The following is a 17,178-nucleotide window of genomic DNA, read 5'->3' on the forward strand; positions in this document are numbered from 1 at the left end:
GAATTATATTCTCAAGTCTATGTAAGAAAAATTATTAGTAGGTGACGAAAGTAGGCAACAGAGACCACAGATATGATACTCTTGTCTTTATTTGTATATGCGTTTGGCTCTGAATGATCAACTACATCACAAATTCCAGTACAAAAGATCTCATTTTCAGATAGATCATATAGATAAAGAATTCCAAGCTCCATTGGTCACTCATACATACATGTGGGCAAGCCCTGGAGTTTCTAAACATAGGAAGAGAATGCAAGTCATGTGTTAGGTCCACTCTCTTGCATGAAATGTGGGAGAGGGAAAAAAACTAAGCAACATTTAGCAATCAACAGAACCCCTTCCCTATCCTACCACAGCACAACCTCGTGCAGCAGCAGCGAGCTGAATGGCTGAGACCAGTGCAATGAGGCAGCAGGAAGTGCTCAGGTAGGAGGAGGGTCCTTGGCCACATGGGAAGCTTACAGAGAATCACAGTAATACCAGATATAGTACCCATAAGCCAACAGGGCTTCCTTGAGGAATATCAATCCATACCCACCCACTCAAAGTCCCCTTTCTCCAAAAGTAGATGGATAGTGTGGGGACCGTATGAACTAATCCCCCAACCCAGCAGCCCCTCCCATACCTCTGCCCACACACCAAGGCTCTTCTCCTCTTGTGCTAGGACAAGAGGAGGCACGAAGGCTCTCAATGATATGAATCTTTTCAAGAGAGCAAAAGTGGGCACTGAGGTGTTAACACCAAGAACTATGCCAATGAATCAGCCATTAGACCCAAATCTGGCTAAGATCCACTTTACTTAAAAACTCAGGCTGTAACATGTAGGAAGTGGCAGAGCATATATGCAACCCCAGAGGGAAAGTGTGATTCAGGATATGAGTGATGATCTTATTCTGCTTGCTAGTTGGCCACTGTCTTCCTCTCCAAAGCTCAGGAGTTTAGAAATCAACAGCTTAGCTATGTATCACCAATATCTTACTAAGAAAATGAATGTGTTCCTCTTGCAAATCCAATGTCCATAAAAGTCTACATAGAATTCAGTAAAACCAAAAATCTTAAGCATAAATAGAGGAATTTTACCAACAACTCAAAAAAAGGCTCCTAAGAGAGAGAGAGAGACAAAAGAAAAAACAGACTAAATGTATACCCTCTGACAGAACATGGGAAAGAAAGGCTAGCCTTCTAAATAAGGCTCAAGCAGCTACATGTATTGATAATTGTTTCTGTAGATATCAGGAAATGGCATTAATGAAATTAGGAAGTAGGAAGAAATGTGATCATTAGCATCATAGTTCCCGAACCCTGATACATAGAGGAAAACAGGGAGGATGGAAAAATCATGTGGGGAAAGATATTGATATTTAAGGAAGTAAACCCAAGATAGAGAAAATGTGAAACCACTTTGTCCATGTGGCTCAAGTACTCTATTAATAGAAGGTAAGAACATGAGTTCTGACCCTAAGTAAAGCAGTTAGTGTCTCTCTATTCCTCAGTAGTAGACTGAAGACCAAATGCCTTGCAAAAGTAAACTCTTTGGGTGGTAGGAGAAAGGGGAGTAAGTACTGAGCATGAAAACATAAATGGATCTGAAGATTAATCGTTCCTGTAGCCCCAATTCAGGTGGCTGCTTAGTGGTGCCTTCTTTACTTATTTTACAAGCAGACATTTCATGTAATCCCAAGTAAAGACATTCCCTAAGGTGGAGACTAGCTATTTTGATATAACTACCACACTACAGAGCTTTATCCTGTCCTCTCTATATCAGCCACTTTATTGGAAATTTAGGAATATGGTTCTCAGTCCAAATGCCATTATTATCTAATGAGGAGCTTGGGTTCCACTTGAATGAACCTGAAAGTTCAATGGCATGGTTTAAAAAATGTGTTAATTAATAGTAACAGGATAAAAAAGAATATTGTTGTCTATCCAAATACAATAACTAATAAGAATAATATATAGAAACTAGACTTGTATTATTGTTTTCTTTGTGGGATTCCCCCCTGCCTTTGGTTCTTAAATCACACAAATCTAATCTCTTACATCGCAGGAACTTATTTGTTCTTAACTCATTTTTAGAGCCTCATAACCTTAATGTTACTGTGCAAAATACCAACATGACCATAGTATTGGATGTCATACTATTGATAGAGGTCTCTTTGCCAGAATTCCAGTCTAGGTCCAGATGCCTGAGACATCAGAAGAGGAAGAAAGGCTTTCATGATGAAAAATCCAGGGATCACTGGGCAGCAAACTCCATCAAGTTTAAGCAAAGCTAGGATTGACCAAAGGGGCACTCCAGCTCATCAGAGATCCTTGCACAGCCAAGGGATCCTCTATGGAAGAGAAGGCATTCCTAAATATTGGGAAACGTATGAGATGTAACTAGCTTGGCCCTTTAAGATCCAGTACACTCATCTCTTTGAAAGGAGCTAGATAGGTTGAAGAACTTGGAGGCAAAAAGTGATCATCTGCTTCAGTTGAGCAATAAACTGCATTTGGAGTTATCTGGAGTGATGACCCTAAATGAGTGCTCTCAGCCTGTCTTGTCAGAACAAGAGAGCCTCTCATTTCCTGAGTCTTTCCAGTGCATAAACAGGCCTCATGCACTCTGTGATACTTACCATATGAGAGCCTGCCGTGGCCAGCTACAGTCAGACCCCCGTTCTTAAACCCTGTGCATCCCCAAGGAAATAAAAAATACTAAACTGGGAATAATATAACCAGTGTGCTTCCTACACACTGTGCGGCACAATCTCCCCAAAGTGAGCCATTACCATAGAAATATTAACGAAGTCCAGTACAAATAAAGGCAAGGACACATATGGTTAGACTTTACATTACAAGAGATTAAAAGGATATCTACAAGACTTAGAAGCCATATATCCAAATGATATCAGTGGTTAACTCTAACTGGTGGAATTACATGGGACTTTTCATTTCATCTTTGTTTCTTATGTTTCCCGGATTTTCTACTATAATCTATACTATTTATTCTTATTTTGAAATACCCTTTTTAGGGTACTTGAAGGCATTTAGGGTGATTAAAACAATTCTATCTTACTAGCAGAAATCACTGGGCCTATACCCAACTGGGTTGACCAACTCCTTGTGGTCTGTTTAGGACTGTCCTGGTTTTAAAAACAAAAGTTTCACATATCAGGAACTGCCTCAGCATTTTCTCACTGACAGGAAGTAAACCCAAACAAAGGGCAAAATGGATTCGTCTCCTCCTTGGGCTGCTCTCTCAGTCTCAGGAGGCAGTGGTGCTTGCTCCCAGTTAGGGGCTGAGTCCAAGGCAAGAGATTCTTTTATGTGGCAACCAGGTAGAACTAAGAAGTAGCTCTCTCCGCATTTCCTTCCTGGCCATGGGTTAGAGAAAATGTTTCTTCTCTTGCCATTCAAGAGAAGAAAGAAAAATCAAGGAAAACTAAACAAAAACACAACAAAAAACCCACTAGAACCTCAGTGATCAACGTCAGAGCAGCTTCACGGCTCCCCAGGAGAAAGACCTGGCATGACAATTAATCCAGATACAAGCCCAGCTGTGGTGGTTACTGTCACAGGCTGGCAAAATTAGTAAAGACAGAAAAGCTGCACTTCCCAGGGAGGAAACCTGTACTTTGTTATAATAGCTGCCATAAAGGATTGAGCATCACATCCAAGAAAAACTCCCGTGGTACCATGTATACTTAACCAGAGGGAGCACTCAATTGTTCAAAGCACCTGAGTAGCAGGAGCTTCTTAGCAACATAGGAGGCTACTCTGCAACTGTGTTTGCTGAGCTGGTCCTGGTCCACAATCTGCTGGCACATGCAAGAGGGACCAACCTAAAACCAAAATGGGGGCATAACTTGATTGGATTCATCCTGTTGGTACACACACTCCAGTCAGGCCGGGCCTTGGGAAATACCCAGAACAAATACAATAGGATCCTCCATCTGCTGAGACACTTCCAGAACATCACTCATGATTTGGTGAAACTGGACTGAAATGTCTGATGTGTGCAGGATGCAGAATTCCATCTTGGTTGGCTGATGATGAGGAAGTAAATGCAGTCTTCACAATGTCACTCTGAGTGTCTTCCTGACCTAAATCCAGTCTTTATTTGTATTTTCTTTTCAGCCATCAAGCTTAGGATTGGAGTGTTTTCTCCAGGAGGTGTAAGTATACTATAATCGGGTGATATTTCTTTTTTGATAACAAACTATAATATCACCCAATGGTCAGATGCTAAAAACTTGATTTTACTTCACTGTGAGTGTATTTGAAACTGTTTTGCTACCAAATCTTCATCTCGGTGCAGCTTATAATAACACGGCTTACATTTTAAATGTAATTATGCAGCATGTATTCATTTCCTTTCTTTTAGGAAGCTCAAGATGCTTTTTTAAGCATTATTTGATAGCTTCTTACCATCTCCTTTGGAATTGAAAAGGGAATATGATATCAAACCATTGTAGCTAGCACTGGGGCGGGGGGGGGGCATGGCACCAACAGGGGGAAGGAATTGTACTGGGACCTGCGGAACAGCAGCAATGGGCCATGAAGGCTCCCATGAGATGAGTCGTCAACCCAGTGTGCTATCAAAGAAGCAATTTTTAAAGATCCTAAAATAACTACATTCTCTGTCCTAATGCTCATGCTAGGCAGAATGGACTTAGCTTATTTCTAAAGTGCAGGCCATGGTTGTCTGAGGCAATCAAACAATTCCCAAAGCAGCCATTATTTGGCCAATTAAACAATTAGAAGAAAGTATACTTAAAAAATTAATAGGCAAAAGGCAGAAGAAAGTGCTAAAGCAATTGTTTCTACCTGTTTTTCAGTCCTACCCTTGACCATCAAAATGGACCATGGTCATTCAATTGCACTGAATTCTGAAGATAATCTCCAGTAACTCTGAGGGACCCACACTCTTTGATCTAAAGAGCTCCTGGGATCCTGAATATATTTCAGAATTTTTGCTTATGTGTACTCAAAGTAATGTTGCAAATATATTTAAAACCTCTGTGGTTCTGTGAAAAATATCACCTACATCCCCTCCCCTTATTGGTAAGAGCAGAATGGGAGCCTTGTGTGATAGCTTTAGCTACTGTTAAAACACTCCTTCCCTTTATAATGTCTTCTGTTTTCAGTCCTAGCTGGTCTATGAATCTGTGCTTATGTACATAGTTGCCTAGTAAGCATGTGACCACTAGGAAAACACATGTGCACACACACACACACGTACACACAAGGATACACACATATTAACTATAATAACTGAAGAAGTATGGCACATTCTGGAGAAACTTTTTAAAAATCCGTTTCATTGGAAATGGAATTAAATTGGAAAAAAAATGTCAGAATTCTTTATATGCATCTGCCACAGGGAGTTACTCGCCCTAGGCACATGTAAAGGGCATGCTCTGCAAGGACAAACACATCCAGATACATATTTAGAGGCAATTCTAAGTTGATTTAGGCCTCAAGCCTAGGACCCTAGCTAATTTACAAGGCTGCTCTAGAGAAGACACGGTTTTAGGGATGACGTCTATAGTGTTTGTTCTAAGGGAGAAGATAAAATGCACTCCCACCCTTCAAGAGAACCCAAGAGTGATGATTTGGGGGTTTTGCTGGTTAGTATGTTTTGTTTCTGTTTGTTTGTTTCAGCTCAGAAGGGGTGTTTCCATTGTACCCTGTCAAAAAGTTTCTTAGCAGTCAAGGAAAGGAAAGCAACACAGCTGCCCTTGAGCCGAGTTTGTAAATTTTACGGGGAAACCACCCCATGCTGTCAGGTGACGTGGCGTTCAGACACGTCTAAACGAACTAGTTGAATTAAAGACCAACTCCAGACTTGATGTTGCTGAGCTCCTCAGCTCCATCTTGCCATCCTGATTGATCGAGGAGATGGGTCTATAGTTAAAGAGGGGTTAGTCATTAGAGCACACTGCTTTGTCTTGGAAAGGCAACTTCTTGCTTGGCTAGTTTATGGAAGCTAAGGAGTGACGTCAAGATCTTGTCTGGCCAGAATTTGCAGATAACCATAGAACTCTTCTCCTCCATCAGGCATGGATTTAGCCTCCTTTAGTTCCTGCAGTGACACAGGAGCCTCCAAATACCAAATTATTATCAGGCGGTCTTGGGGGAACCTCTGGGCCCTGCAATAAAGTAGACAGACTTGCTATTGGAAAGTGCTCGGGAGGAATTCAGCCTGTTCAGATTGCTCTACAATCCTGCAAACCATCTCCGGACTTTTTAAATGAAACCCTCATATCACTCCAGATAGTGAGAACATACTTCAGGGGATATAATTGATCATCATCTTTCACTTAAATAATTTTATGCATCATTTTAAGAAGTCAGATTTGATCATGTTTGTTTGCTGCTTAATTTTTAAAGCAAAACTATTCAAGTATTGAGGTTGTATCACTCCGGACAAGTCACTTCTGAGCATTGCTTGTAAAATAAGGTGTTTGTATTCATTGATCCTTCAGGTCTAACTCTGAGGATCACAAACAGGTGGTAGACTGTGAGCCAAACCTGACTCACACTGATATATTCTTATTTATCTCACCCAGTGTGTTAAGTCTTGGAGAATCCACATAAAATAATAAAAGCCTGTTTTCTCTGGAAATATTAGAGTATCTGGCAATACCAGGCCCATACTCCACCATCGCCTTCACTACCCCATAGCATTTTTCTTCCAGCCTGTTCTTACACTGACCTGCCTGATCCTTGTTGGTAATTGGGGTTTTGGACCCTTGCTCTAACAGAGCTTATTGTACTGCCTATCGCATTGCATTATGATTACATGATGATCTAACTATCAGCCTTGCCAGTGAGACTCCTTGAGAGTGGGTAACAAGCCATCATTTTCATGAGATCTCTAGTTTCTAGGATTTTAAGAATGTTATGAATAAATATTTAATGAATCATCTTCATTATATAAGTTAGATTCTTATAACTCAGTGAAATGAGTAAGATCGTACATATAGATCATACATACATTAGATCTTATAATTCAGTGATCTTCGTAAGATCATTCATATATTCTAAAGTCAACATCGTTGAATAGCATGTATTTAGGAAAGGGAAGTATATAGGCCAGTTTTTGACTCAAGCCTCTGATGCAGCCATAAGAATAGTGGTGTTGTACTATCCATATGATATTACACTTTAAGCACATGGAAAAACTACTAAACTCTCTCTCTGAGATCTTCTCAAATGTTTTTTCCACTGCAACTTCTTGGAAGAGACTTTCTTTAGAGGTTCTTTAAATGCTCACTTGTAAAAAATATTCAATGGGGCTCATGCCTATAATCCCTCCCTTGGGAGGCCAAGATGGGAAGGATGACTTGAGTCCAGGAGTTCAAGACCAGCCTGGGCAACAAAATGAGAACTATAGCTCTACAAAAAAATAGAAATAAAAAAATCAGCCAGACATGGTGGTAGGTACCTACATTCCTAGCTACTCAGGAGTCTATGGAAAGAGAACTGCTTGATCCCAGGAGTTTGAAATTATAGTGAGCTATGATCATGCCATTGCACTCCAGCCTGGGTGACAGAGTGAGACTCTGTCTATAAAATATATGTTTTATATATATATGTACACACACATATATACATATATGTACATGTATATGTATGTGTATATACATGTATGTGTATGTAAATATATGTACATATACCTGTATATGTGTGTATATATAAAGTACACGTAGGTATGTATATTTACATAATGCACATATATATATATATTCGGTGGGAATTATCTAATTCAAAGCTAAGTTCTCAACATTTTATGGGCCTATAGCAACAGATTCATCTCTATATCAGGTCTGTACATTTTGAAATATTTTAATTTCTGCATGACTATAATTAGAATGTTCAAAGAAAAGATTTTTTGTCCAAAGCCTATTTCTGCTAAAATTGTTATCTAAATCTGTTTAAATTGGCTAAATATATTGTTAAAAACATATCCAATAAATGAACAATTATGTAGGCAAATTTGAAAGGAATAAAATCATTGAAAATGATTATGAGTCATCTTTCTTGTTACATATCTGCTAGTAATTAATATTTCAGTAATATAAAGCCACATCTGGTCAACATGTGGCCAATATCAAAGGTACACCACATCTTGTGCTATAAAGGAATGATTCAACAGACAAAGATCCTGCCCTCCAAGAACTTACAATCTAACCTAAACGAGACTGCAGACACATATGTGAGAGTATTCATACTCACTACTTAACAAAAGACCACAGATACACCGAAGATAAAGGAAAACATTATGAGATAAAAAATGACATTTACAAAAGGATGAAGGGAAGGACAAAAGTAAATTGCTTCTTCATTCTCATTTATTTGAAAAAGGATTCATGGAACATGTGGATTTTAAGTGTTCTTAAAATCATGAAACAGTATATGTGACTTGTTGCCTGGAAAAAAGAAAATCTCTTTTGGTATATGGTGTGGAGTGACTGAGGACACTAAGCTGGGACATTACATTGGGTGCAGGGCCTAGCAAGACTGTATATAGAAGGAATGACCAAATGGAGGTTGGCCACTTGAGTAGAGGCCAGAAACTGACAGGAGGCACAGAATGACTGAGCCACACAATCAAGACTTCTCCAAAAGGAACTAAAACCTTTGCAAAAAATCTCCACAGACTCCAGATTAAGGAAATAACCTTTGAAGGCTTTCTTTCCGGATGCCTAAGGGAAGAAAGCACTTCCAGCCATCCATCTAGCCCACTTTCATCTAGAGGATCTCATTTGGTATTTTGTTTGCACTTTAGCTTGTTTTTTCAATTTCTCTTACTGGACTTGTTGCACTGATCCAGTCTACTTAATCATTCAGCTTTGTCTTTCCTCCCTTGACAAAGGGAGGGTATGTTGATTTTAGTCAGCCTCAATTATACTACAGCCTCAGGCTAACTGAAGTGCATCATAGACCTGGTACTGGTGGTAACTGAGGTGTCAAAGTACTCTATTCCTAGGGAGAACAATCAAAATGATGACAGATGCTCCCATCACAGTATCCTACTTAGTCTTATACCTTATTTGACAGTTCTGAGTGCAGGGCATTCCAAGGATCTTTGGAGGAGGCTCACCCCATCAAAGAAGGCACATTTTAAGCAATGCCTCTACTCACCTTGTGCACACCACAATGACAGTATTAAGATTAATAATACCTTGATTTCAACTAATATATTTTATTTCAAGAAGCTCAATATTCTTCACACATTATTCTGTTTATCTTGTCATGTTATAAAGTCAACCAAAATCTCCAGTGGATTCCAGTCTCATACATTAAAAGCTTGTAATACTGTTCTTCCTAACTCTTAAACTCACATCCAACCTTAAACATACCTTGGGATAAATTTCAGTGAATAGGATGAAGTTACAGGTATCTCCTTATATATACACAGATCTGATACTCACCACTAAGGCCCTTCATCCCGTTCTTATGGGAAAGTCAACAGAAAGCCAGACCCCAAAGCCTAACGTTGCAATAATCTTCTACCTTTCCTCTAAGACAAGGTAGGAGAACGGTATTTAAGACGGGATAGGAACATGCATGATACCCACTCTTTAGTGGCAAGGAATCCCTGGGATCTAGGCCACCTGACGTCATGGCCCTCATGGCCCCATATTCACGTATGAGGGAAGGCCTAGAGCCCCAATACCATAAGCCTGTTTGTCCCCATGAGTTTACTTTTTGTTGGCTTTAAGGCTGTGCTCCACATTTAACATTGGAGCAGTGGTGCAGAAGATAGCACAAAAGGCCCTTGGAAAAATCTCAAAGTTGCTAACAGAGATTAATGGATTAATTTGGTTTTGAAAAATAAAAGTCAGTATATCTAATATGCAAATCATCTGCTACCATGTCTCTTTGCTATGTGGTCACACAGCAAGGCCTCATGCTGGGAACTTGGACTGAGCAAAGAATACAGGACTCTCCAAACTGATACCACCTGTGGGCAACACAGCACCTTCCCAACTACCTAGAGTTCATGTTTCAATTACTTTCAATAAGCTAAATTTAAATTACATCCATTGCCTGTCATCTATAACTGATACATGTGCATTCTAATGATACTTCTGGTTTCTGTCTCTCTCTTTTTCAAGATAAGCATGACTGGATTCCAACTTCATGTTGACAAATGGTTTTGGAAAACGGATCCCAAGAGAAGTCAGTATCTGCCCACAGTTCTTTCCCAGCAAGAGACACACCCGGAGAATTCTATAAGCAACAAACTAAAGGATCTATTCCTGGGCCAAAAGCTGCAAGAATCCTCAGACATTTCACTGCCCCCTGCCCCCTGCCAGTCATCCCTGTCAGGGGCTCTGATAAACATTCTGGTTGATACAGCTATGCAGCAAATGGGCCAATAAGTATAAACAGCTGTACTTACATGTGTCTGGCTTGAGCTGACTGTTGGTGATGCCAAAGTACTGGGGATTTTCAATGACAGGGATCTTGGTCATGCCAATAATGACGGCATCCGGACCACCTTCTGAAGAAGATGGGGTGTTACTCCCATTGGAAATGTGATGGAGTGGGCTGGCAGAGTCATCATCATTGCTGATAACGGAAGCTGGGCCTAGAGATGGAAAAATATATATGTTCTCCTATAAGCAATGGCTTTATTGAACTGTAATTCACATACATAAAATTTATCCATTTAAAGTACACAATTCAGTGGGTTTTCGTATATTCATAGAGTTGTGCAATAATCACTATAATTGTAGGACATTTTCATCACCCCGTTAGCACTTACTCCCCATTCCCTCCACTTACAAGCGTAGACATTCACAGATTTACACTCTATCTCTCTGGCATTTCATATGAATGGAACCATATAATATGTGATCTTTTGTAACTGGCTTGTTTTACTTAACATCATGTTTTTAAGATTCATCCACATTGTAGTATGTATTAGTACTTCCTTTCTTTGTATTGCCTAATGGTACTCCATTGAGTGAATATGTTGCATGTTATTTATTCATTTATCTGTTGGTGGACATTTGGGTTGTTCTGGCTTTTTGACTATTACAAATAATGCTACTATGAACATTCATATACGAGTTTTTATGTGGACACATGTTTTAATTTCTCTTGGGTGGAATTACTGGGTCATATGGTAGCTCTATATTTAACATTTTGAGGAACAGCCAAACTGCTTTCCAAAGTGGCTGTACCATTTTATATTCCCACCAGCAGTGTACAACAGCTCCAATTTCTTCACTTCCTTCTCCTGTAAGATAATATGTAGCTTTCCTCTCTGTTCTATGATTGTATCTAGAAAGCTCTGTCATTGAAACTCTAAACATGAATCTGGGATTCCCATTTCACAGAGCATTGGAAGTTGTTCTGGGAGTTTCAGAATCTGGGTTTCATTTCTTTACCCTTTGGACAAGTCACTTACTTTCTCTGGACCTCTACATCCACTTATATGCAAAATAATATTTGCTTATTTTGACACTAGAATGAGATTAGTAATATGAAATGTATTATAAATTTAAATGTGCTTCATGAGTATGTATTACTACTAGGTATTACTAAATGAATTTTAACTGGAAGACTAGATATACATTTGACCATCCTATGACTACATTCCTCTTTCTTCATATTTTGTGAGTATCTGCATCGCTTTTGTCTACAAAATACTTTTACAACAATAGTGGATCAATCCCATGGCAAAGTTACCTGCTTTGTCTTTAGCTGTAGTACTATTTATAGAGTCATCACTTGGTGTCTTTATACTAAATTAATAATCATAGCATTTTTTGTACAAGACAAATTTTCTAGTCCAAAGTCTCAGAATGCATATGCTCACACATACAGTGTACTATATCTTGTCTAAACAATTCACCCATTAGCCACTAAACTCATGCTGTTTGTAACCAAAATTAGATTCACAAAAATAAAGGTCTATGTGAAAGCTTCAAATCAATGAAGATGGCAGTGGCCCATGACAGGCACTTTCTACGTGGGAGGTGGACAAAGTTCTCTAGATGTGTATTAAACATGGAAGGTCCCACAGAAGCAGACCACTGACCTGACTACAGGCATAAGCCTAGAGAAAGAACAAAGAGGAAAGATAATAGGGAGTGAAAGGCAGAATCAAATGCCCAGCCAAAGCAAATGCCATGCCAGGAAGAGTCTGAATTGCTACTTCCTAGGCAAGAAAATGTGCTTTCTTCCAATCCCCACACCCTCACTAAATGCACATTTCGGCAATTCCATCCTTTCATTCTTTCTCCAGCTTTTCCCTCACACTTAACTATTGCAGTGAAAAGCACAGCAATTCTGAAAACAAAAGTTGTTTGTCATCCAGTCTTGAATTCCCTATGAAATATAATAATCCCTCATCCCCCAACCTCCACGATCCATTTTTCCCCCTCATAAGGGGATTATCACAGTTTGTAGTGATAACAGTTGGACATTCCCCAGCTAAGCAGTGTCTTAAACAAACTATGCAAGAGACAGCCAACTGTTATTATAGGTAATTTTTGAAGGATTCTCTCAAGGGGATGTGCATTTAAGCTGCCTTTAATGATGCATTCTGGCTCAGTTCTGCAAACAAGTCCTCACACAGCCAATTTAGAAGCCACAGAACACTCAAAAGCAAAGGCAAGTCCATCAGTTGTGCTCATCTTGTGTCCAGCTCACCAGCATTAGGATACAGCAGAAATTCTGCTAAGAATAACTACAAAGACAAGTTCTTTCCAACATTCCTAACCATCCTGTTCTGTGACTTGCTCTCTGATGCAGGCCTAGATCGTCCAGCTTCTGGCCAACAATTAAAAATGAAGATGTGTTAGGCTAAGGTTTCCACATCTTGTCAATAAAACCTTCTCACCACTGACTGCCTTGCTTGGTTCCCGGCGTGGCTGTTCCCTCCCGCAAGGTTACCAAAGCATGCTCCTGCCTGAGATCCCTAAAGGACTGGCAGTCAAGGCTGCATATTTCTCAGTAGACTCCAGGCACCACCTTTACCCCAGGAATGCAGAAGTTTCTTTTTCTTAAAATTTCTTTTTTTTTTATTGCAATAGTATTTTGGAGAACAGGTGATATTGGTTACATGAATAAGTTATTTAGTGGTTTCTGAGAATTTGGGGTATCCATCACCTGAGCAGCATATACAGTACACAATGTGTAGCCTTTTATCCCTCCTCGTGCTCCTGCCCTTTCCCGTTGGTTCCGGAGATCGATGGGATCATTCTTATACCTTTGTACAGGAGTTTCATTTTAAAACATTCTATATGCTGTCAGAAATCCAGAAATATTTGCTTCTGGAGCCCTTGAAATGATTAGAAATGCATTGACTCCAGTTGCTTTCTTCTCTGACTCTCCTCTGGCCCAGGACACTCTGAGGTTCATGAACATCAGAGCAGCATTCAATCATTTTTGAGGAGGCTGATACCTAGAAGACAACTTGAGATGCCCAAATTCAGACTGAATCTTCTGCCAAGTACACAGTGAAGCCCTCACTTAAAGAGTCCAACCAAGCAATTTGCTCTCTGCTTCTCCTTCTTCACGAAGGGATACCCGTTCCTTGCCTAAACCTCTCCAATTAAAACCTCCAACTCTGATGTAACAGATTGCAAGGAAATGAGCTCTTGTTTGGGGAGTGAGGGTAGAATTAAGCTTAGAAGCAGTAAAAAGCACCACAGGTAATTTTTCAAAAGCTTTTTCACTCTGCCAGAAAAGTCATTGTTGACAAATGTGAGTAACACATAAACCTCAACAATTCATCAAAGGGGATATTATTTCAAGTGCTGTTTTCCGCATTACTGATGTTCCAAAACCTGGAAGATTGATATGGCTGGCAAGTTTGCAGGGTTTAAGCCCAGTTTTCTGTGAACATTTTGATATAATGGAATACAAAGCACAGCAAAGTTGGGAAGGCAGAAGAAGCTCTCAGCGGGGGTAATGAATGTCTACATAATTTGACGGCAGCCTGTCTGTGCATACCACTGGATGTGTCTTTGTATGTCTATGCATGTGTTTGAACAGGCACCACGAAAAAGACAGAAGAAGAATAAAGGGCCATATTACCATGTGTTAAACAAAATTCATGTGAGGACTTGAAAAATGTATTGTAATATTAATATAAAGTATTAAATGGCAAGGTATGTGCACATTTGGCTGATTTAGAGTAAATAGTTCTAATCACTCAGCTGACAAGCATGAGTTAAGCCTGGAAACATTTTTAGCCCATTTTTATTTTAATATGTCTGCTAGGTCACATATCCTGTACTGTGACTCTACAGACATTTCTAAGCCTAACGTAGACTTAATTTCCTGTGATAAGAATCACGAAGGTCATCTGGGGGAGTTTTCTTCTCTCAATACCAATAGTGCCTTCAAGGTGAGGGGAAGGATTAGTACTCTTGAAGTACTAAGCAAGACTTTTTATATTCTGGATTCTGGTGCTTTGACATCTGGGTCCGTGCTGATTCTGGAGGGAGAGCCGCTCCCACCCAGGGTGAGTCAGTTCCTACAGATGGCAAATACCCTGCCTGGGAGCACGCCTTTCAAATGCAAACCGACCAGTCCAGAGACAACACTCCAAACCTAACGTGACTTCCTAATGTGACTTTCACACTCCAGGCCACTATCCACCTGCCCTAGCCACTCCAGGGCCAGGTACTTGACAACTCTAGACAGCTCCTGTATCCTACAGCCTGTTGAAATTACTCAGAGCAGCCAATCCTAAACCTGTTTAACCTCCCTCCCCTGTTCCTTACGCTGGAAACAGACTAAAAGCTCCTGCCCAACTTCTCCCTTTCCTCCTGTGCCTCTTAATGGATCCCAGCACTTCCCCAAGTGGCCCAGCATTGCGTGATGTGCTCCTTTCTTTTGGGAACCATGAGTAACAAACTATCTTCTCAATGGCAATCATCTCCTAAACTGGTGGTCTCACTAAGCCTGAAAAATATGAAACCTATGTTGTATACCAGTAGGTTATACAACAGTCCAGTCCAGTCCTCTGCTGGACTGCAGCTGGAAGAATAATTCTGAAGAACTCTCTGCTGTGGCCTACAGGACTGAAACCACATTTTTGCAGCTTTCTGGGAACAAGCACCCTCCTTCAGTGCAAATTGGCTTGAAAAATATTTAAGTGGTTGCAATGACTTGCGGTTTAGCAGAAGCAAGACCCTGTCTCATAGCACTGTTACGGGAGAGTTTATTACCACCTTCCCCCAAAACACAAGGGATACACCTACGCATGCATATACATCAAAGCCTAAAAAAAAACACCTTTAAGACTGCCCAGGCAGGATAATCCCTCTGATATCTTAGCAGAGTGACTATGATCATCTGTGTCTGAAATTTGCCCCTGGAGGGCTGCCTAGAAGTGCTGACTACTTGAGCTTGATGTTCTAACTTTGCCAGGTCTCCACTTCCCTTTTGCTGGTTAAGAGCTTTAACCTGGGAATTCATGGAGCTACCAAGAGTCAAGGTGGCATTTTCCCCCTCCAGGCCCTGTCTGGCCAGGCCGCCTCAGCCCACTGGTCATTTTTGGATCACTGACAGACAGAAATATAGGCTGCCCAACAGGACAAGGTCTGATGTCAGGTTCAAAAGTGGCAGAAAACAGCTCCTTACATAGCCAGGATGAACAAGAATAGGGTGGATGGTTTGGAATTGAGCAGCTTCCTGACACTGGTACATTTCGCCTACTTTGCCATTTTGCCTATGGTCAACCTTGCTATCAAAAGAAATGCTAACGAACAGATGACTAAGATGGACAGATCTTGGAAACTCTCGTGAAAGATGTAAGAACACCTGTCTTTTCTTGCCTTTGAAGCAATTCCTGTTCATTGTCTCTGTACCCACAGAAAATTCTGAACAAATTATAGGTCCCAAAAGATCACACCTGATTTCAATTCTAATGATGAGCTATATCATCTGCATTCACTTGGTAAGCTACAAACTCTGCTTTTCAATTTTCAGCGCATAGTCTGAATGCAAGGAATAGAATGCAATCAAGCACAAATCACGGCGTCTGGACGTTAGGATCTGTTTTGAAAGAGGAATGGTCATAAATGGAAACTGATTTACCAATTCAGAACTCTATTACATCTCGGCCAATAAAAGAAAGTTAAGACCTAAACTTGTACAGCTTCACTATTGAGTCAACTATTCCCTGTACGTGTGGTTGAAATGTAGTTGTATTTATTTCCTTAACCTTCTTAAAAATGCATCAGAAACTAGAACTGGAGCGACAGTTAACACTTCCCCCACAGGATAAAAACAAGTCAAATCTAAAAATGCAAAACCATGCACTGAACTCAGTTAACAACAGTGATGCCTTTTCTGGAAAAATTCTAGACCACTTCTTCAATAAACCAAAAACCAGGAACACAGAAAATGAATCCAAGACCATGGAATGTAAAGAGGGTCTAAGCAGTTTCATCAGAATAAAAACATAGACTCATTACTTATCCAAAGAAGGAGTGAGTTAACTACTTACCAACACCTTGTCTTGATTTTACTTTCCCAAATCCAAACCATGAGAAATCTGAAAACCACAATAAAACATAAAATAAACTTCGAAAGAGAAGTAGAAACCGGAGGTGGTCAGCACCGTCCTTGGTCGAATAATGCAACAAACTCCCCCCACAAAACAACAACAGCAACAACAAAACCCACTTGGGATGAAAGCTTCCTATCAAACGCCTGGAAACTAACCCTTGGATTTTTGTGTAAAGATTTATTTCCCATTCGGAGAACGTGGCGGTTCCAATCAGATAAGAGACAGCAGCCTGTCTATGAGAAAAATAGCCACAACCAGGGTTAAGGGCTCTGAGCTGTTTTCTTTCTCACTTTCTTTCTTCCCCCTTAGTGGAGAGATCGTTGCCTTATATTGAATCATCTGACAGGGAAACTGCAGGGGTGAAGACACACACAATGCATTTGACAAATGCGCTACAGCTCTGAACCGCAGCAATGTGGGAAAATAATAAGAGAAAACAGATCTTTTTTGAAGCTGAGACAGGAAGTAAAAAAGGAACACAAAATCCCGTGGGAGAGCAGACACTTGGGCTAGATAGAGATTCAAGAGGAAGGAAAAAAATTCTAATTCTACATGGATTCCCGCTCCTGACTTGCTGTGTGGTGCTGGGCTGTGTACAGCCGTTCTGTGCCTCTTAGAACACAAGATCCAATAGAAATCCAGTG

At 40.2% G+C, this 17,178-nt stretch overlaps 1 protein-coding gene across 9 annotated transcripts in view; it reads right to left on the reverse strand.

The window, feature by feature from the left end:
* Positions 1–17,178, reverse strand: part of NTRK2 (neurotrophic receptor tyrosine kinase 2) — a 352,900-nt gene that overhangs the window by 150,001 nt on the left and 185,721 nt on the right. For 3 of the 9 annotated variants that reach the window (XM_078367487.1, XM_078367483.1, XM_035303489.3), the window contains 2 exons: positions 16,472–16,519; positions 10,400–10,588 (listed from right to left, as the gene is read on the reverse strand). In XM_078367487.1, the coding sequence (XP_078223613.1) occupies positions 10,400–10,588; positions 16,472–16,519 (237 nt within the window). Of the gene's footprint in view, positions 1–71; positions 6,138–10,399; positions 10,589–16,471; positions 16,520–17,178 lie in introns of those variants that run through there. The other 6 variants (XM_078367513.1, XM_078367528.1, XM_035303494.3 and 3 more) reach the window with 3 other exon arrangements.

This window comes from Callithrix jacchus, chromosome 1 (assembly GCF_049354715.1).
Source record: "Callithrix jacchus isolate 240 chromosome 1, calJac240_pri, whole genome shotgun sequence".
Taxonomy (NCBI): domain Eukaryota; kingdom Metazoa; phylum Chordata; class Mammalia; order Primates; family Cebidae; genus Callithrix; species Callithrix jacchus.